The sequence below is a fragment of the Eptesicus fuscus genome, chromosome 20 (assembly GCF_027574615.1).
Source record: "Eptesicus fuscus isolate TK198812 chromosome 20, DD_ASM_mEF_20220401, whole genome shotgun sequence".
NCBI classification, from domain to species: Eukaryota; Metazoa; Chordata; class Mammalia; order Chiroptera; family Vespertilionidae; genus Eptesicus; species Eptesicus fuscus.
In genome coordinates, this window is record NC_072492.1 from 41,587,449 (window position 1) to 41,607,763 (window position 20,315).

General features: G+C 57.5%; 1 protein-coding gene across 3 annotated transcripts; it reads right to left on the reverse strand.

Moving 5' to 3' along the window:
* Nucleotides 1-8,401: 8,401 nt before the first annotated feature.
* CDK5RAP3 (CDK5 regulatory subunit associated protein 3) lies at nt 8,402-19,453 on the reverse strand. Of its 3 annotated transcripts, XM_008153761.3 has the most exons (14): nt 19,368-19,453; nt 19,080-19,125; nt 16,225-16,356; nt 15,841-15,941; nt 15,465-15,513; nt 14,600-14,778; nt 12,801-12,937; nt 12,461-12,605; nt 11,748-11,849; nt 11,277-11,355; nt 10,751-10,839; nt 9,333-9,538; nt 8,817-8,988; nt 8,402-8,736 (listed from the first exon to the last, which is right to left on the reverse strand). In XM_008153761.3, exons 1-14 carry the CDS (start codon nt 19,371-19,373, stop codon nt 8,671-8,673), a joined length of 1,509 nt encoding a protein of 502 aa, XP_008151983.2. In that variant the 5' UTR covers nt 19,374-19,453; the 3' UTR covers nt 8,402-8,670. The 3 variants fall into 3 exon arrangements, with proteins under 3 accessions (XP_008151983.2, XP_054565543.1, XP_054565544.1); XM_054709568.1 differs by lacking the exon at nt 19,080-19,125 and having other exon boundaries at nt 19,368-19,441; XM_054709569.1 differs by lacking the exons at nt 19,080-19,125; nt 19,368-19,453 and adding an exon at nt 18,864-18,979.
* Nucleotides 19,454-20,315: the final 862 nt, after the last annotated feature.

Genomic DNA, 20,315 nt, shown 5'->3' on the forward strand with positions numbered 1-20,315 from the left:
ACGGAGAGGATACAAGTCTGACACTTCTTGACATGAAATGTTTGCAAAAAGTTGTTGAGCAGGTAATTGTGTTGGAAGAAAAAAAAACAATTCCAGCCCCTGGAATCCCATCGCACGGGCCGAGAGGGGGACAGACCGCGATGTCCGGGCCCTGGGTGCTGCTCTGTGGCCACACAAGGTCATGGGCAGGGCCTTGGGTGTATCTCAGCAAACTAGGCATGTGATGAACAACCAGCCCAATGGACAGAGTGGAGCCCAGGATCAGAATTTCCTAGGTTACTGTGTCTGGCCTATGCCTCCGTAACCCTGCTACGAGCTGGAGAAACGTCCTCCATCCCAAATAGGATGCTCTGGAAAAGAGGGGCCGGCTCCCAGCAAGCCGCCAGGGGCCCTGTGTTCTCACCAGAGACGTAGAAAGGAAGGGACCTCCCTCGAGAAGTTCCCAAGTGGAAAAACTTGTGATTCCATAACTTGGATAGAAATAAGGATTCAGGGCTGAGGTGTGTGTGTGTAGTTGGGGGTGGGGGTGGGGGAGGGAGAGCCTCCAACCAGCAAGAGTTCCAGCCTGCATTCTGGGGGACCCACCTGGGAAGCCTCAGGTCTCCTCCTGACCCCCTACAAGACTCTTCTTCCCAAGGTGGGTCAGCCCTGAGGCTGCGTGGGGCAGGGAGGATGGACGAGGGACGGGAGGCAGGGTCCACTGTGTAGGAAGACCTTAGGGCTCTCTCTGTTCCCTTTCGTTTCCGCCTGGGGAGGCCGAGGGAGCAGGCTGCACAGGCGGACATTCAGACTCGGTTCCGTGGAGGTGCACCAGGCGCCAGAGATAAGCTGCGGCTTGTGGGCGCGCTAACAAAGGCCGCGTCCTATGCGCAGGAACAGTTGTTTCAAAATGCCAGGCCTCCGCAGATGTTGGAGACGGCCCTGCTCCCCGCGTTAGCGAGAAAAGGGAGATTAGTCCGCTGCTGCCCGTTTGAATGGTGCCAGCGCCTCGGCTGTCAAGAAAGGCAGGCGTACCTGCTGTTGTCTCTTCCCATTCAGCACCGGGGCTCCTGCCCAAATGCTCGTGTCCGGATTGTATTTATGACTGTTTTAAGAAGGAGTGACAGAGCCTTTTAATATCCCTGACAGCCGGGATGTTTTAATAGATGGGGGAGCTGGGCTGCCGGAGTTAAGAAAAGAGAACGGAGTTGCTGAGCGAGCTGTCAGGCCTGGTTTCTATGACAGACCTACTGATCGACTCGATGACAAAATAAAATACGGGCCCGTGTCTCTCCTCGGCCCCGTCAGGTTGACAGACAGTCTGTCACCGTTGTATGTCATCTTTCACCTCCTGATCACTCAGGCTTAGGGGACCTGCATGTAACGGGGCGTCCCTACAGGATTTCCACCCAACTTGCCTCCCCCAAGCATCAGGCCTCCGTTCCGGGCGCTCCGCCCAGCTGGCCTTCTCCAGTTTTCCAGATTTCAAACAGAACTCTCTACCTGAGCGCTCTCTCTGCCTCACCTGTTGCTGTTTGTGAGAGGTGATTATAGGTCCTAGAGCAGCGGTTCTCAACCTGTGGGTCACGACCCCTGTGGGGGGTCGAATGACCCTTTCACAGGGGTCGCCTAAGACCATCGGAAAACACAGATATTTACATTACGATTCATAACAGTAGCAAAATTACAGTTATGAAGTAGCAACGAAAATAATTTTATGGTTGGGGGTCACCACAACATGAGGAACTGTATTAAAGGGTCGCGGCATTAGGAAGGTTGAGAACCACTGCCCTAGAGGATCATCTGCTAAAACAGATGGAAAGGGGGGGGCGGTGTTTGCACAACAATGGAAATGTACTTCACGCCACTGAACTGTACACTCAGAAAGGGGGTTAAACGGTCACTTTTATGTAATGAGCTGGGTCAGATGTCGTCACAGCCACACACACAAGCAGGTGGAGTAAGAAGCAAAGAGAGACTTGGGGTACTAACGTGGGTGCTCCCCGTCGTAGGCCTGTGACCTGTGGCAAGACTGTTTGTTCCCAGGGCCTCTACTCCCATAAAAACACTCCGCCCCTCACCTCCTACTTCTGTGCCTTTGGCCCCACAACCCTGGGCTCGAGATTGGTTTTTGAGTTGAACAAGTTCCTTTTACACACTTTTCCAGCTCTAGGTTTGGGGCTGGTCTGACCTTGAACTCCGTGTGGGGCTAAAGCTGCGTTGGCCACACCCTCAGGAGGTTCTGGCGGGTGAGGTCCAAGGGGTTCTCTCATTTTTCTGTTTTTATTTTTTGGTGAAAAGAGAGCAACAGATCGAGGAGCCACTGATCTTGCTCTTTCTTGAGTGGCTGAAAGGAAGGAAAGGCAGCGCGAAGGCCTCCCTTCCCCACGCGTTAAGGTGAGGGGTGCTGGACCCGCTCCCCACATCGGGGGCTCCCCTCCCTCCTACACCACCACCGACAGCTAAGAGGCAGCACTGGGGGTTCGGGGCCCCAGTCTCCGGGGCTGCAGACAACTACAGACGAGAGCCTCCCCCTACCCTCACCGGCTCAGGGCTCTGCGTTCGAGTCCTCTGCCAGGAGAGAGTTAAGGGCTTGGGTTTAATTTGCCCGTTAATCACAGTTAAAAGAAGTAATGAGTGTCTCCCTAAAGCCTGGGTGTTCCTCTGCAGATTAAGCAGCAATTTGCATAGCCCCTTTATTCATCCCCACCTTCCCCGGTGGGGCGGCGTGTCCTTTCAGACACAGCCAAGCGCGGCCTGCGGAGGGAGCTTTGACAAATGGCTTTGCTGCGCGTGGTTTGGACGAGAGGGAGGGCGGGGGAGGCTGGGAAGGAGAGGGCAGCTCCCGACAGTAATGGATAGCCGGGGCGTTAAATAGTGCAGAACTTTTTATTAGACACACAGGAGAAGTTTAAATATTCAAACTGGTTCTCTCTGAAGCCTGGGGAACGAGGAGGCGGCAGGCAGGGTGAGTGAGTTTACACAGGGCCAGTTTACTCCCAGGGCCCTGCCGTGAGTCACCAGGGAGGAAGGGCACCTGGAGGACAGGGCGCTGCGGTCAGCTGGCACCCTGCTCCACAGCCCTGGCGCGGCCCTGACACCCTCCTGCTGGGCCCCGGGATCTGCCGGCCTGGAAGCGGCTCCTGGGGCCTGATCCCTCGGGGGCGGAGCAGCTCCTTCGGAGCCCACACGTGGGTGACATTCAGCAAGTGGGGGCTGACCCCAGCTTCAGGTGGCAAACCCGGCTTGAAGCAATGATATCTCCAAGAGGATGGAGATATGGCCTCCCCTCCCTCCTCTCCCCTCTAGTCCTCGAGAAACAGGGAAAGAGGAGGGACCAGGCCCAGGCCCAGGCCCGAGGCCCGCACCATACCCAGGGCAGCGCTCTCACTGGATGGCTGGGCGACAGGACCTTAATCACCATCAGTCCAGTTGAAAAGCCTGCTTACACCCAATTTTCTTCCTAAACATCATGTTTTGTGGGACTATTCTTTTTTATAATTTGTGAGCCATATGATCATAGTATTATAGAGGTCAGAGTCTCTTCAGAGATCATTAAGACAATTGAAGTTCAGAGACGTTTGCGATTCCAAAGGGGACACGAACATGAGCAAGACGCGGTGCCGGCCCTTAAGCAGCTCGGTTTGGGCACAGACCCTGGGAAGGCAGTGAGAGGCAGTCGGGGTGCGCTGAGGAGGGAGGGCTAATTCTGCAGGGGGGCTGGGAAGGTCCAGGGAGACATGTTTGGATCTCTGATCTGGAAGGCTAGGAGGGGCCAAGAAGAGGGTGGGGATTTGGGGACCAAGAGGGTGTGGTGTCTTGGATGGATCCCCAGGCTGGAAGGCAGGGGAAGCCCGAATATTAAGAGCCAGCCGGCCCACTACACTAGGAATTTGGAGAGCTAAGGGGTCGTCCGAGTTTCTAAGCTGCAGGATGATTAGGGTGACAAAGCCCGTGGCACGTGGGGAAGGTGGGTTAGAGGGGAGCGAGTGGAGAAGGCAGAGAGGGCTGAAGTGTGGGCTGGGGATGATGATGGGTTTGGGTGGGGACATGTGGGAATATCCGGGACATACAGAGCCAGGACCCCAGCACAAGTTTCTAGCCTCAGGCCAGGATAATTCCGGTCCACCAGCCTCTCGCAACAGCTGACACGTGAGGCTTACTGCGCCAGCCACTGTCGAGGTGCGCATACACCACGGCAGCGACCTCCCCGGGAAGGAGGCACAGAGGGCAGGGCCTCGCCCAGGGTCACTCAGATGACAAGAAAAAGCCAGGATTTGACCCAGGCTTCCCAGAGCTAGAGAACATGCTAGTCACCACGACCTTCTTTCCCTGTCCCCTTCCTAACCCACTGCTGTTGTTACATTTCCCCACGTGTGCATAGGCGAAGAGGAGAATAAGCACGTGACAAAAGGTGAAATAAGACAGTGCCCTCGGCGGTCCAGATCTGTCTCCTGCTCCAACAGTGTTTGGACGGAACCGACCCAGGGACGCCACTTCTTCCAGCCTCCGACCTCTCTGCAGCCTCTTATCCAGTCACCGCCTTCAGAACCACCTCCAGAACCACCTCCGAGACCAGCCAACACACCGGGGTTTCCTACCTTAACTCCTGATTGCCGAACAACCATGAGCTCCCACATTCACCGGATTATTCCACCGAGGAGGAAGCTGCGGTCAACCGCCTGGCCAACCAGCACCCGCGGGCGCCCACACCTGCCTCTCTCTGGGCGTCTCCTTCCGCGGTGACCATGTGGCTCTCGAGGGCGTGGGCCGCTTCTCCTGCGAGTTGGCGGAGAAGAAGGTCAAGGGCGCTGAGTGTCCTTTAAAGGACGTGCTGAAGCCAAGGTGAGTGGGCAAAACTCAGGACGCCATGGCAGCCGCCTGGCCTCGGAGGGGAGCCTGACCCAGGCCCTTTGGGAGCTGCAGGCCCTGGTTCTGCCCACGCAGACCCTCAGCTCCGTGACTTCCTGGGGAACCACTTCCCGGGTGAGGAGGTGAAACTCATCAAGAAGATGGGCGACACCTGACTCACCTCTGCAGGCTGCCGGCCCCCAGGCTGGGCTGGGCGAGTATCTCTTCCAAAGGCTCCCCCTCAAGCTCGACCAGGAGCCTTTGGAGCCCAGAGGCCTTTGAGGGACCCCTCTGCCTCCCCCTGGTGTCTGGCTCTTACCTGAGCCTCTCCCTGAAGCCCTCTCCCAGGCATTGGACCAAATAGAAACAATAAAGCTTTTTGCAGCAAAAAATAAAAAGAGAGATGAAATAAAAATTAGTAACAGGACAGCCATGGCTGGCGTGGCTCAGTGGTTAGAGCATTGGCCTGCCCACCAAAGGGTTGCTGGTTCGATTCCCAGTTAAGGGCATGTACCTCGGTTGTAGGTTTGATCCCTTGGCCCTGGTCAGGGCATGTGTGAGGCAACCAATCGATGCGTCTTTCTTCTCTCTCTCTCTCTCTCTCTCTCCTCCCACCCCCCAGCCCCTTCTACTCTCTAAAAAATCAATGGAAAAAATATCCTTAGATGAGGATTAAAAAAAACAACCAAAAAATTAGTAATAGGACAGGCAGGTGTGGACTAAAAGGCAGGTAAGAGCCCAGGGCCTGTGTTTCTAGAGGAGAAATTGTAGGCAAAATCTTGGGAATGAATGAGGGAAAGGGCGAGAGGGGTGGGGGGGAGGCATACGTGACCCAGAGCAGGATCAGCTCCTGACTTGAGGGCCTGGGATGTGCTTGCCTTTGGTCCTCGGCCCGGGCAGTTCCCTGGAGCAGGTAACTCTTTAGGTGGGTGAGGCTTTCAGTCCAAATCGTGCAGCCAACTCCCAGCCCACACTGGCCATGGGAAACTAGTTCTGCATGTGCGGACCCACCTCTCCCTCAGCGGGCGGCCAGAACCCAGGTGAACAGTTGTTGGCACTGCACTTAGCCCACGGTCACGGTCACGCCGCAGGTGCATGCCAAGGGGTCCTGCTTCTGCTGACTGTAGAGCCGTGCTTGGAGAGGACGCTGTGAGGCAGGAGGCTTCCTGTGAGTGGAGATTGTGTGGGGCTTGGGCAGTGGCTGGAGTTAGCAGGGCGAGTGGGCTCTGCTTCCTTATCGAAGCAGGAAGACAAATCTTAGCTAAGTAGTGAGAGCCTTACATCTCTGGAAGGAGGTGGCATAAAAGTTATCCATGAAAGTAAGGTGCGCTCTGGGCAATAAATCCACATCACACTAAGGATTCTGAGGGTGCAGTCTTGGCCCCCTCCTCCCTCTCTCCCTGACCTTTTTTTCCCCAATTATAAAAACGTGGCTGCTCAGAACTTGTTCTTCCATCTCCACCAGGAGGCTCTCGCCCCTCCCTTCCAAGAAGGCCAGTTAGACAAGGATGAAAGGTCCTCATTACTTCACAAACCAGGAATAAAAGCTCACGTTTCTTCCAGCGAGTACTTACTCTGTGCCGGTATGGTTCTGAGCACTCTGCATACATTAACTCATTTTTAAAAAATATATTTTTATTGATTTCAGAGAGAGAGAAAAGGGAGTGGGAGAGAGATAGAAACATCAATGATGAGAACGAATCATTGATCAGCTGCCTCTTGCACACCCCTACTGGGGATTGAGCCTGCACCCGGGCATGTGTCCTTGACCGAAATTGAACCCGGGACCCTTTAGTCTGCAGGCCGACGCGCTATCCACTGAGCCAACCCAGCTAGGGCTACATTAACTCATGTAGTGCTCACAACCACCTGAGGCAATTCTGAGGAAAACAAGCAGGAACCTGAATGCAGTCAGTGATGTAAGGGAAACCTGGGAGCAGATCCGAGCGACACTGGGAGTGAACAGCCAGGCAGGGTCTTCAGGTCGGGAAAGGGGCCCCAGGAAGCAAAGCACGAGGCCAAAAGCAAATGGGGCTGAAGGATCTGCAGACCAACCCATGTTACGGGGTTAAAGGCTTTTAAAAGACCATTTACATCAGCCTAGGAGTCGGCTGGGCTGAGAACAGTCCCCTAATCATACCTTCTACCAACACACCAAAACCTACTGAGAAACCCTTTTTACCTAAAGCCACTTCCCTTCCTGCACAGATGGCCACGCCTCAGCCTGCACACCTTCTCCCACGTCCTCAGCGGGCAGAGGCCGGCGAGGCGCCCCTCTGCAAGGGCAGGAGTGAGAGCTTTTGAGGCCCAAACCCAGCCTGCAGGTCACATGACCCACAGGGCCTCTCCCTGAAGCTCGGTGCCCAGTGAGCAATGGAGTCTGTGTAACAGCTGGTGATTGGACGAGGGATGTCGGAGTGGGCAAGGGCAGCATGCCTCGGTGAGCTGGTGGCTGCTGCAAGAGGGAGGCCAGAGGCCGATGGAGCCAGCAGCTGAGCAGGCGGGGCAGGAGGAAGCACCATTCGCTTGGAGGGGAAGGGACCGAGAGAAGCAGACAGCTCCCTAGGCCGAGCGCCCACACAGCGGCTGAGGGCAGGACGCAGCCCACTCAGGCCCCTGTATGCCCTTCCATCCCAAGGAAGTTTTACCTCGACATTCCACACCAGTATTTCCCCTTTTCAATTCCTAGACTTGTTTCAGTCCCCAAGACCCCCAAAAGAAGGTGAACAGGCAAAGATTGGGGGGAAGCGATGGGCTGACATTAATTGATAGGAGCAGCTTCAAGCAGTTCATGCTGCCTTATCTCTCTCTCCTTTGGATAGCGTGTGTCCGCCGGAGTCCGCGGGGTCGGTGATTAATAGGGGCCATCACTCACTGTCCGGGACGGCTGAAAGGCAGCAGGGAGGGGGCGGCCCTCCCCAGAACTGAGATAACAAGCAGCAGGAATAATGAGTGGTGTCACTCCACTTTTCATTTTGATGGAAAGTCATTACGGGAGTCAACGCCGGCGACAAAGAGCCATGAATCAACTGCTCTGCTATGAAATTAAAATCGAATTGCCGGCCATCCCCAGCCCCTACCCTTCCTGGGAAACAGAGATGGGTAGGTGGCTTGGGAGACGGGTGCTGTCTTGGGGTGGGCTCTAGCCAATCAGAGAGCAGGCAGTTACGGGCAGGAAGTGAACAGGCAGCTAGTGAAGGTGACAACTCCTGTCTCCACCTTGTTCATCAGACTTTCCTCCCCAAACCGCATTTCCCCTCTGCCGGGGGGAGCTGTGGCTAAAAGGGAAAGACAGCTTTGCTGGCTCCAGCAAGGCCACCTGACTGCTTCTCTTGGGCTCTGGCCTGAGTGGGGCAGGCTGGGCCTGGCTCTGAAAAAGGGGCCCCCTGACTCAGTTACCCAGAGCCCCTTGCTGAACCATCTGCAGGTTCTAATCTGGGCCCTCCCTTGTCACCCAGAGGACAGGTCCCTAACCTGGGCCTGCACAGGAACAGCCCACAGGGATCAGGACCCCCACGCAAACAGGTGTGCAGTCTCAGCTCCAGGCCCAGAGAAGCAGAAACTGTCAGGATCAAGCCAGTCTCTTCCTCTTTTATTAAGTCCAACTGGGTTAACAAGGAGACGCTGGGCTGTCAGGCTGACAGGCTACAGGGCCCATAAGACAGCTTCTTGCCGAGAGTACAGTGAGTGCCAAGGTCACCATCTGGGTGATGGTTCCCGCACGTGGCTTTCCATCCTCCCCTCGGCCTGGTCTCTTGCTGGGAAAGGCCCTGCAACATCAGCCCTGGCGTCCCACCTCCGTCCTGAAGGCCGAGAAGACAAGCAGGAAGCGTGAGGGTGTCACAGAGAGGTCCCCATCAGGTTCACAGGGCGCCCGTTGTACCTCTTGGAAATGTCAGCTTCGATCTGAAAGACAGCGATGCCGAGTGGGTCTCATTCTGCAGAAACTGGGGGTCCCCCCGGTAGGGTTCCCTTTCCTGTCTTACCAGCTTCTGCAGCTCCTTGGTCTTCTCCAGCAGCAGGTCCAGCTTGGGCTCCAGAGCTGCCTGCTCCTGCAGTGCCTCCTGCTGCTTCTGCACCATCAGTTCTTTCTTCAAAGCCAGCAGCTGCGACTGCTTCAGCTTTTGCTGGAGGAACTCGGTCACTCTGTCCACATACCTGCCGGCGTTCAGGGCGGTGGTGTAGCAGAGCCACCTGAGCATTCCCGTTCAACTGCGAAGATGCAGCTCAGGAAACCAAACCCCTAGTTGGCCTCATCCTTCCGCCTCTGCTGTAAGGACTACCCCCTGGTTCCCCTGTCCTCTGGGTCCTGGCTGCATACATCACATCCCCCTATCTTGCCCCACAGGGAATCTAGGTCCCCAGGTGGGAAGGCCCAGCCATGGAAGGCAGGCACGAGGTCTAAGGGGTCACGGAGAAGAATACAAGGGGTCAGGACTCTTCAAGGTGGAGGAGTCCTGCTCCGATTCCGGAACAGCCCAACGTCAAGGGGAAAGCCAGACCTGGGTGAGGCCAGGATCATAAACAGGTGCTGCATTCGGAGATTGGTGAGCCGGCCAATCAGGTCCTGCAGCACTGACACCATGGTTACCATCTTCGCTTTGGTCTGGCCCTGCAGGATGGCTGGAGCCAGCTGGAACTGGCTCACAGACAGGATGTCGGCCTCCTCGCTCATCTCCACTGCTCTCTGGGACAGGAAGATCTCGAGCTGAGGACGAAGAGGATTTGGTTCCAACCAAGAAGAGAACTCTGAGGCTAAGCCCTCAGCCTGCCCCCAATGAAGAGTGAGATGTAGGGTGAGGCTCTGGGGGCGGAGGGTTCCTTCCTCTGAATACTTTTACTGCCGGAAACACACCAACTACAACGGGAGAGCTGGGGGCAGCCTCTGCTTCACTCTGCTGTCACCCACTCCTACTCAGGCCCTGTCTAGGCCGGACCCCGCTTCCTCCTCGCTGTGGACCAGATAACTAAGAACGCAGAGATTCAGAGGGCTCTCCCAGCCCCAGTGAAGGTGTTTTCTCTCCGTGGGAGGAATGAGACTCAGGGAGAGGAACCCCTGGAATAAGGAAGGGCTAGGAAGACTCCGAGAACAGCCCACATCTTGTCCCTCTCATTCAACCACGGAAGCTTGATCTCCTCTATCCTCCTCTGCCATGGAGGCTAGGAGGGACCTCTCTGGACAGAAAGAGGATGAAACTGGTGAGGACAATAATCTTCATGAAGCCTCCCCAGCCAGCAGGGCACTGGGAGGGAACAGACCCAGAGATGAACAAGGGCAGCCCCCAGTCCCACAAGAAGGACCGAGAACACGGGCTCCTTACTCTGGGCTGCTTGTACCTTCGCCACCGGGGCAGTACTGACACACCAATGAGATCATGTGGCTCCAAGCCTCTATCAGCGTCTCAGTCACTCGCAGTAAAAGCCCAAGTCCAGATGCGTCACCTCTCTGATCGCCTTTCCGTCCCACTCCCAGCTCTGCCACGCGGCCTCCCTGCATCAGCTGTGCAGGGCACGCGCCCTCTGCCTGGAGGCTTTAGGCCAGGCTTCCGCATGGCTCTCTCTGCACCCCTGCAGGTCCTGGCTTACTGGTCACCTTCACCACGAGGCACTTCCGTTTACACCTAACATACCGCATCTCTTACTTCATTCATCTTGTTTCCTGTCTGCATTCCTCACTGGAACCTAAGCTCCAGGGGGTCAAGGACTTCGATGTTTTATTCCCTGCTCACTCTCGGCACCTCAGGCAGTGAGTGCCAGGGGCTGAGAAAGTGCAGGATAAATCCTTGCTGAATGGACGGGGCATCCTAGTATGTGATGCCTCTGGTGTCCTTCACAGAAACAGGAAGGGCGGGTCAGGTGTCTGGAGCAAGGCCCCCAATGTGGCGCCGGCTCCCACCCCTCCCGCAGAGGATGGAGGTACCTCCATGAGCTCATCGATGAACTGATTCCGGGTCTCAGGGTATTCAAGGAGTGTCAGGGCATCAGAGCCCCTAGCAACACCTTCCGGAGCTGCCAGGAGGAGAGACAGAGAGGTGATGAAGGAGCTTGGAGGAGGAGACCTCCCCCAAGTGAGACGCTCTGGTGGGTTAATATGGACATGGACTCACTGAACTAAAGCACTTCCTGTTCCAACCCCAGGGGAAAGGTTACCCATGCCCATGTCTCAGCCCTAGTCAGGCACTACTGCCAACCCGCAGCCTGTGGGGAGGACCACAGCCACAGCGCTGGGTCTGAGGAGTGAGGCCAGCCCTCTGGGCGTAGGGGGTGAAGTCTCGGCCTGCACTGCCCTCTAGTGGCTCACATCACCGCTACAGCCTCTCAGCGGGTGGGGAGGGGTCAGTTCAGACTCAGAGCCTATGGCACTCCTGGAGCCCCCTGGCCAGAATGGCTGGCCCACATTCCTCTCTAAAACCTTGAGGGCTTCTGGCAGGAGACGGTGCACTTACCCTCAGTTCCAGCCTCCACCACTGTGATCTGCAGAGCGGCAGCATCGTCTCCCCAGTCTATCCCATCACCCCCAGCTTCCTGGGTGGAAAGCAAAGCACCCCAGGAATGTTGGCAGAGTTTTCCCAGCAAAGGAAGCCCTCCCTAAGTGCAACAACTGCACCTTCCAACTGTAGGAAGGACAGGCAGGCCTGTGGTAGGTGGCAAAGATGCCAGTGTGAGGCTACGCATGTTGCCACCGTCCCCCTGCTTTGTAGAGTTACCACCGGCTGACAACCCCCCACTTTGCCCCAAACGCCAGAAGAGGTCAAGACTCCCAGATGTCACTTTGGAAGCTGTCTCCCCTGGACCACACCTGGTCTGAGAGCTACGAGCTTCCAATGATGCCTTTAAAGGCACAGACAAGACTTTCCTTCTCACTGAAGCAGTCATCGTAGAAAGTCCTCAGAGACACACCAAGAGGGCAGCCTCACCTTTGAATCCGATTCCAGGGAGATGCCCCAGTCAATGCCAGCAGGCTGGGCAGGGTCCGTCCCTTCAGAGGCCACCTCCACCCCAAAGTCGCCCCAGTCAATCTAGAAGGAGAAAGAAAGGGTTAGCTCGCAGGAGGTGGGGATGATAAGGGAGGGGCCTGCCTTCCCACGGGCCTCAGTAGGATGTGCTGGTCCACTGTTTAAACGCAATGGCCTCCGAGCTCCCCAAAGGAGAGCCCATCTCGGAGAGCTGATGGGACTGAAGGTTCCCAGTTCAAAGCTAAGCAGCTTGCTGAGGCTCCCAGAACTCTTCTATACTCTGACCTCAGGAAGGCCAGAAAGCCCGGCCGGCGTGGCTCAGAGGCTGAGCATCGACCTATGAACCAGGAGGTCACGGTTCGATTCCCGATCAGGGCATGTGCCTGGGTTGCGGGCTCAATCCCTGGTGGGGAGATTGCAGGAGGCAGCTGATCGATGATTCTCTCACCATTGATGTTTCTATCTCTCTCCCTTTCCCTTCTTCTCTGAAATCAATAAAAATATATTTTTTAAAAAAAAGTGGCCCGAGAAATAGGGGAGTCATGCCCCTGGTCCCTTCCACCAAAGCCTCTCCCACAAACCCCCTTCTTCCTCTGGGACTCTGAACTCAGGCTGTGCGGTCTGGGCTGTGTGCGTTGGGAGGGTGGGGGCAGCTCTCCCTCAGCCTGTCTTACCGCGTCTTCTTCCACCTGCTCGGGCGGCTCCTCGAGGTGCGGCCGTTCCACCACGGAGGGCTCCGTCCCCGTCCTCCACTCGTACACCGTGGCGTTGCCCCGCTTCTGCACAAACCGCAGCATCGGCAGCACCTCCTCCTCGGGGCTGCAACAGGCACATAACTGAGCCTCCTGCTGCCCACTCAGCCTGGGCCATGAGGTCAGATGGGCAGAGCTCCCGCGGGTTCGTGCGGAAAATTAAACTCAAGTGTCACGTGGGGAAAATGCAAGCGGAGGAGAGAGAACAGCCAGGGAAACAGGCAAACTGCCCCCGCTCCAGAGAAGCCACGGTCCTCTGTACCTTTCACACACGAAGCCCACGCAGGCCTGGTACAGGGCGATGGCCTCCCCCAGGGCCTGAGCCCCCGCCCCGATCTCGGCCAGCTGACTTGGTAGCTCCTTCACCAGGGCCAGCAGTTCTCGCCGCACATTGTCTCCCTGGAGAGGATGGAAGAAGGAGGCTAAGGCAGAGCGCCGGGAAGTGGGGTCAACAGATGAAAAAAAACATGCCAAGACCAGACAGGAGAGAAGCTGGCCCCAAAGGGCACAGGCAGGCCGCGGGGGAGCCTTTCCCAGAGGCAGGGCTGTGGGCCCACAGACAGGCCGCGGGGAGCCTTCCCAGAGGCAGAGCTGTGGGCCCACAGACAGGCCGAGGGGGAGCCTTCCCAGAGGCAGGGCTGTGGGCCCACAGACAGGCTGCGGGGAGCCTTTCCCAGAGGCAGGGCTGTGGGCCCACAGACAGGCTGAGGGGGAGCCTTTCCCAGAGGCAGAGCTGTGGGCCCAGAGGCAGGGCTGTGGGCCCAGCAGACAGGCTGCGGGGAGCCTTTCCCAGAGGCAGAGCTGTGGGCCCAGCAGACAGGCTGCGGGGAGCCTTTCCCAGAGGCAGGGCTGTGGGCCCAGCAGACAGGCTGCGGGGAGCCTTCCCAGAGGCAGGGCTGTGGGGCCCAGAGGCAGGGCTGTGGGCCCAGCAGACAGGCCGAGGGGGAGCCTTTCCCAGAGGCAGAGCTGTGGGCCCACAGACAGGCCGCGGGGAGCCTTTCCAGAGGCAGGGCTGTGGGGCCCAGAGGCAGAGCTGTGGGCCCAGCAGACAGGCTGCGGGGGAGCCTTTCCCAGAGGCAGGGCTGTGGGCCCAGCAGACAGGCTGCGGGGAGCCTTTCCCAGAGGCAGGGCTGTGGGCCCACAGACAGGCTGAGGGGGAGCCTTTCCCAGAGGCAGGGCTGTGGGCCCACAGACAGGCTGCGGGGAGCCTTTCCCAGAGGCAGGGCTGTGGGCCCACAGACAGGCCGAGGGGGAGCCTTCCCAGAGGCAGGGCTGTGGGCCCAGCAGACAGGCTGCGGGGAGCCTTTCCCAGAGGCAGGGCTGTGGGGCCCAGAGGCAGGGCTGTGGGCCCACAGACAGGCTGCGGGGAGCCTTTCCCAGAGGGAGGGCTGTGGGCCCACAGACAGGCCGCGGGGAGCCTTTCCCAGAGGGAGGGCTGTGGGCCCACAGACAGGCCAAGGGGGAGCCTTTCCCAGAGGGAGGGCTGTGGGCCCACAGACAGGCCGTGGGGAGCCTTTCCCAGAGGGAGGGCTGTGGGCCCACAGACAGGCCGAGGGGGAGCCTTTCCCAGAGGCAGGGCTGTGGGCCCAGCAGACAGGCCGAGGGGGAGCCTTTCCCAGAGGCAGGGCTGTGGGCCCAGCAGACAGGCCGCGGGGGAGCCTTTCCCAGAGGCAGAGCTGTGGGCCCACAGACAGGCTGCGGGGAGCCTTTCCCAGAGGCAGGGCTGTGGGCCCAGCAGACAGGCCGCGGGGGAGCCTTTCCCAGAGGCAGGGCTGTGGGCCCAGCAGACAGGCCGCGGGGGAGCCTTTCCCAGAGGCAGAGCTGTGGGCCCAGCAGACAGGCTGCGGGGGAGCCTTCCCAGAGGCAGGGCTGTGGGCCCAGCAGACAGGCCGCGGGGGAGCCTTCCCAGAGGCAGGGCTGTGGGCCCAGCAGACAGGCCGCGGGGGAGCCTTCCCAGAGGCAGGGCTGTGGGCCCACAGACAGGCCGAGGGGGAGCCTTCCCAGAGGCAGGGCTGTGGGCCCACAGACAGGCAGGGCCCAGTGCCCCCGCTCACCGCTCACCGTGATGCCGTACTGCTTGCACGAGTGGTAGAACTGCTCCCGCATCTCGGCAGCCCCGCCCTGGCCCTCCTCCTCCTTGCGGCTGTATTCTTGCTGCAGCTGCTGGCACTTGGCGATCTGCTTCTTCAGAGAGGGGATCTCATAGGTGACGTTCCGAACGAGGAGGCTAGAGAGTTCCACTGAGAAGGGCCCAGGAAATTCGCCTCAGACACCCGCACGTAAGGCAAGCATGCCCCAGGACATGCACATGGGTACCCTCAGTTGGCGGGGAAGAGCGTGGGGCGGCTTCCCAGCTCCTCCCCTTCCTCACTGTGGAACCTAAGACAGCCTTTTAACGTCTCTAACCCAATCCTCGTCTGTATCACAAGGACAGCAGTATTTGCCGTGAGGACTGAAAGAGGGAATCCACATAAAACACCAAGCCAATTCCTTGTATTTAGGTATTTAGTAGGTGCTTGGTAAATACTAGCTATTATAATTATTATTATTTATACTATTAGAAAACACACCCAAACTACAATCAGCCCTTCAATTACTCTCTCAGGAACTTGATATGGCCCCAAGGATAATCCCTGCATCTTCTGCCTCCTGTAGAACGGGGGTGCGGAGGGAACGGGTTCCACACTCCACCTTACAAGAGTTCAGTGGCGGAGAACTCCCACACAGCTGCTGGGTCAGGCCTGGCGTTTACCTGTTACCTACCTCCCAGCACTGTGGAATTTATTTCCCCACCTGGCCACCATCTACAGCCCGGCCTCTCCCCCTCCACGGTCTGTGTCTCCCAGAAGCTCAGTGTCTCGGAACCATGGGAGTGGGCTTCCCCAGTGGCGCCCGTCCCCCGGAGGCCCGGGCTGGCCCGCCTCACCTAGGTAGCTGTTGTCCTTCTCGTACAGGGCCACGATCTCCTGCCAGTCCTGCGGGAGAACAGAAACAGGAAGTCAGCCAGGACAGCGCTCGGCAGCCCGTCCCAGCGCCAGCCCAGCGCCAGCCCGGAGCAGGGCAAGCTCCCCTGTCTTCGCATCACATCACACAAACGCCCTGTCCTCCTCCGTAGCACCGGCTGGACCACCCGCTTGATTTTAAGAGTGTGGCGCCAACGAGCAAGCCCCAGAGGAGCTACTTCTGGCATAAACTATGGGGACGGAGAGAAAGTTCCGGAAGTGTTCCATGTAGGCTCTCCACCGGATCCTCCGAGAGACCCGAGAGGCTCTGACCCCAATACGACCCTCGCCCACACTTGCCTTCATTCGCTGAGAAGAGTACCGGCCAAAAATATTTTTTGTGGAAGCTTCAGTGCCTTTGAGAAGGTCCACGATTCTTAGGCAGTGAAAGTAGTGAATGTCTGGAAAACAAGGAACAGCAAAGACGCTGAGAATTCCAGGATCCTCCCCGTCTACTCTGGCCAACAGCTGACTCATGTGCCAGTAAGGGAAGCAAGCACAGTTCCCCCATCATGCACAGCTCTCGCCCTCATCAGTTTGTGTGGGAAGAAATGAGCATCTACACCCCCGGACAAATCCTTCCCTAGGGATCCGCTGTGGCTAAACAGCCGGGGGGCAGCTCGGCTGCCCTGTACCGCGCCGGGAGCGGCGAGGGCCCCGGTAACGCAGCCCCAAAGCACTCACAGGAGCCCGAGAGCAGCTGGGCAATCTCTTCGCTCTCCGGCATGTCCTGGATGGCAGCGTTGATCTTCTCTCGGATGGTCAACACCAGGCTCTGCCATTTCAGGTTGCAATGCCTTCTGTCCACCAGCCAGTCTATGTGAGAAACACCCCAATCACAGCTCCCGTTCACACGGCCAGGGACGCTACGACAGGGGCTAAACGTTGTGTCCACACGGGTCAAGGTGTGGGGGTCACGGGAAGATGGAAGTGAAGACGGGCCCGAAGGGATGCTTGCGAGGGCTAAACAGACGTTGGCAACCTGACTCCCCAGAGCAATCGCCTCCACACAGGGATAAAGAAAAACTTTAAATTAGCCCCGACATCAAAGCGCCACTTCGGACCACTCTAAATTCTCCATAATATTTTCGCTTCCAGGGGTAATTATAACTTTCCTGACAGAGGATGATGTTCAGCTTCCACTTCCTCGGGGCTGGGATTAACCGTGACAATGAGCAACACAGAGGGTTATGCCAAGTACTGGGGGAAGGAACAACTGCAAAGCCCCTAATACCGATAGCGCCCTAAAGACTACATCACACTGGTCTGTTCTTACCAGGGAAGTGCCACCCCGGACACGTGAATGCATGTGACTGACCTCCTGGAACCTGGGCTAGATTTATGTTTTTAGTAGAGGGTCAGGGTGGCTGAGAGCCGTGCATGTTTCGTCAGGAGGAGAGAGCGAAGAGCTAGGCGTTGTGGTTCAGGCGGTCCTGCCTTCTAATTACCAACTTCCTGGGGCAAGTCTCTCAACCTCCGTGCCTCAGTTTCCCCACATGTAGAATGGGGATAATAAGGTACTGAGTATAAGGGAAAACGAAGGTAAAGCATTGAACACTGTGCCTGTTACATGGCAAGGACTCAATAAACCCTACTGATCTTCCCTTCCACAATGTCAAGTGCCTAAAGACGCACCTGGTATAGAGCGGACCCTCCGTGAACGGCTGAGGGTCTGCTCTCTACCCTCGTGACCAAGGACAAGTTCATACACGGAGACTGCACACGGGCTGAAGAGCTGGGACAGATCTGAAATGAAGCCGAGGAAGTGGCCGCTGCACAGGACTGACTGACTGGCCCGCAGCGGTCAATTCAGAACCTGCCCTGGCTAATCAATCGGTCCAACACTGGGGCCCCACAGTAGCTATCATTCTACTCCCTCTGCTGTATTCCTTTAAAATGTTCAGAAAGGAAACTTCGGTGGATGTCACCGAACTAGAAGCAAACAGACATCTTAACAAAAGATATGGCATCAAACCAATTAGTCCAGTAAGCATTTAAAAACCCAGCAGCTGTGCAATGCCCTGGAGGGGTCAGGCGGAAGAGGTCCTTCCCTTGCCCTGAACTGGGGAGGGGGCTGTGGATCAGATACATCAGGGAGATGGCCCTGCCACGAACAGGCCTCTATTTCCAACTGGGTCTGTGTCCCTCTTCTTCCTAAAGTCAAAGGAAGATGGGAGCTTTTAAAAAGAAAAGAGAGCCGCGGCTGGCATGGCTCGGTGGCGGAACGTCGACCTACGAACCAAGAGGTCACTGTTCGGTTCCCACCAGCGTTATGGGCTCAATCCCCAGTGTGGGGCGTGCAGGAGACAGCTGATCAATGATTCTCTCCCATCACGGATGTTTCTCTCTCTCTCTCTCCCTTCCTCTCTGAAATCAATCCTATCCTCCTCCTCCTATATAAAAAAGGGTACTATATAATAAAAGGGTAATATGCAAATCGACTGAACAACCGGTCGCTATGACGTGCACTGACCACCAGGGGGCAGACGCTCAACACAGGAGCTGCCCCCTGGTGGTCAGTGCGTTCCCACAGCGGGAGGCCGCTCAGCCACAAAGTGGCCAGCCTCTGCGGCAGCGCTAAGGCAGTCCGACTGTGGCTTAGGGGGTGGGCCTAAGCCAGTGGTCGGCAAACTCATTAGTCAACAGAGCCAAATATCAACAGTACAACGATTGAAATTCCTTTTGAGAGCCACATTTTTTAAACTTAAACTTCTTCTAACGCCAATTCTTCAAAATAGACTCGCCCAGGCCGTGGTATTTTGTGGAAGAGCCACACTCAAGGGGCCCAAGAGCCGCATGTGGCTCGCGAGCCGCAGTTTGCCGACCATGGGCCTAAGCTGTCAGTTGGACATCCCCTGAGAGCGCAGGGGCTGTGAAAGGGCCTGGGCAGGGCTGAGGGCCCCCCTGCCAGTGCACGAATGTCCTGCACTGGGCCTCCAGTAAAAATATATTTATAAATAAATAAATAAATAATAAATAGAAAGAACGAAAGAAAGAAGAGTTTTCCCCAGCTTCATACAAAAAGTTCAGGGGTCCTCAAACGTTTTAAACAGGGGGCCAGTTCACTGTCCCTCAGACCGTTGGAGGGCCGGACTATAGTTTAAAAAAAGCTATGAACAAATTCCTATGCACACTGCACATATCTTATTTTGAAGTAAAAAAACAAAACGGCAGAAACACCCGCATGTGGCCGGTGGGCCGTAGTTTGAGGACGCCTGGCAGACACTGGAGCCTGACATACGTAGGTTCCCATTTCGGATCTGCCACTGTGTCGGGGTAAGCCACCCCCCTCCCTGCGCCTGGAGGATGTGACTGGACCGCACATGTTCTAAATGTCAAAGCAGAAAACGCGGGCCCAGTGCAGACGGGGGACGGTTCCCGCCCGCTCCTGTTGGCGAGGCCGGTCAGGCCGCAGGCCGCAGCGCCGGTGGGCGATTGAACAGGGGCCTCGGGGCGTCAGGGCTCCCAGCTGCTGGCGACAGGGGGCAAGGGGCCGGGCTCCCCCGGAGAGCTGGCTGCGCGGGGACGCGCCGTCCTACCGAGCAGCTTGCTGGTCTGGATGTCGATGGGCACGTGCTGGTGGTCCTGGCGGGAAACACGACAGGCAGCGGGTGTGAGCGCGGGGAGGGGGCGTGCCACCCGCGCGCTCCTTTCACGGGCAGCTGCGGGGCCAGGCCGGGGGGCCGGGGAGGCTGCGCCCGCCCGCCGGCCCGGGAGGGTGGCCGAGGAAGCGGATTAGGGACGGACGGGCTGAACCGAATTCAGGGGTCCCGGGAGAGGTGTCCCCCCCACATCCCCCCGCATTTCCTCGGCTCCTGTCCCCCCACCTGCATCTTTCCTCCACTCCTGCTTCCGGCCGACGGCCCAGGCTCGCCCCGCCTACCACCAACCCAGCGCCCGAGTGGCAGAGCTTCAGTTTAGGCCCAAACCCGCCTCCTCCGCCACGTCGCCGCTTTCCTCAGAGCCAATCGGGGCGCTCGCTCCACCCCTGGCCGCAAGCCCCACCCACCCCCGGGCTCCGAATGGCTGAGCCGAGGAGGGGCGGGAGAACAGGAGACAGCCAATGGGGGCCGGGGAGGGGCGGGGCGCCAGAAAGAGCTGCAGTGGCGGCCCGATCGCGGCAGGCGGCGCCCGAGAGCTGGTCGCAGCCAGTGGAACCCTCTGAGCGCAGATTAACGCGTCCGCAGGCTGGGTCCTAGCGCCGCCTAGGCGCACCGGAGGCCTTTAGATTTGCCTTCTCCCGTCTTGCCGTCGTTTAACTGTTTCTCGTAGTTAGTTTGTAACTTTGTTCTACCACTTGACACACTTTGCCTTCCCCTTCAGTTTATGTAATGTGTTGAGCACCTGCTACGTGCTCATTAGGACAGGGAAGGAGAGGAAAGAGGGCCAAGGGAGGCGTCCCAAGCACAACGCCTAAACTGAGTCTTAAAGGAAGAGCTGCAGAAAGAGGGGTGATGTGTGGAGGGGTGTTTCCGGTGGAAGAGACTGTACAGACGAAGCTTTGGAGGCCACAAACTGCAAGAGGGGTGCAGGGAACTGGCAATATAATTTGTGGGGTCCAGTGTAAAATGAGAATGCAGGGCCCCTGCTCTGGCCTGTGTGACTGGGTTGGGCGTCCTCCCTTGCAAGGTAAGGTTGCTGGTTTGATTCTCTGTCAGGGCACATGCCCAGGTTGCAGGCTCCATCTCCAGTAGGGGGCATGCAGGAGGCAGCTGATCGATGTTAGGCTCTCACATCAATGTTTCTCTCCCTCTCCCTTCCTCTCTAAAAATCAA

What these genes read in the sequence shown, in the direction of transcription:
- CDK5RAP3 (XM_008153761.3), bottom strand. An exon ending in CCAGCTGCTCTCGGGCTCCT is followed by an intron (nt 15,942 to 16,224) that starts GTGAGTGCTTTG and finishes CTTGTTTTCCAG; the next exon opens with ACATTCACTACTTTCACTGC. An exon ending in AGCAGGTGGAAGAAGACGCG is followed by an intron (nt 11,850 to 12,460) that starts GTAAGACAGGCT and finishes TTCTCCTTCTAG; the next exon opens with ATTGACTGGGGCGACTTTGG.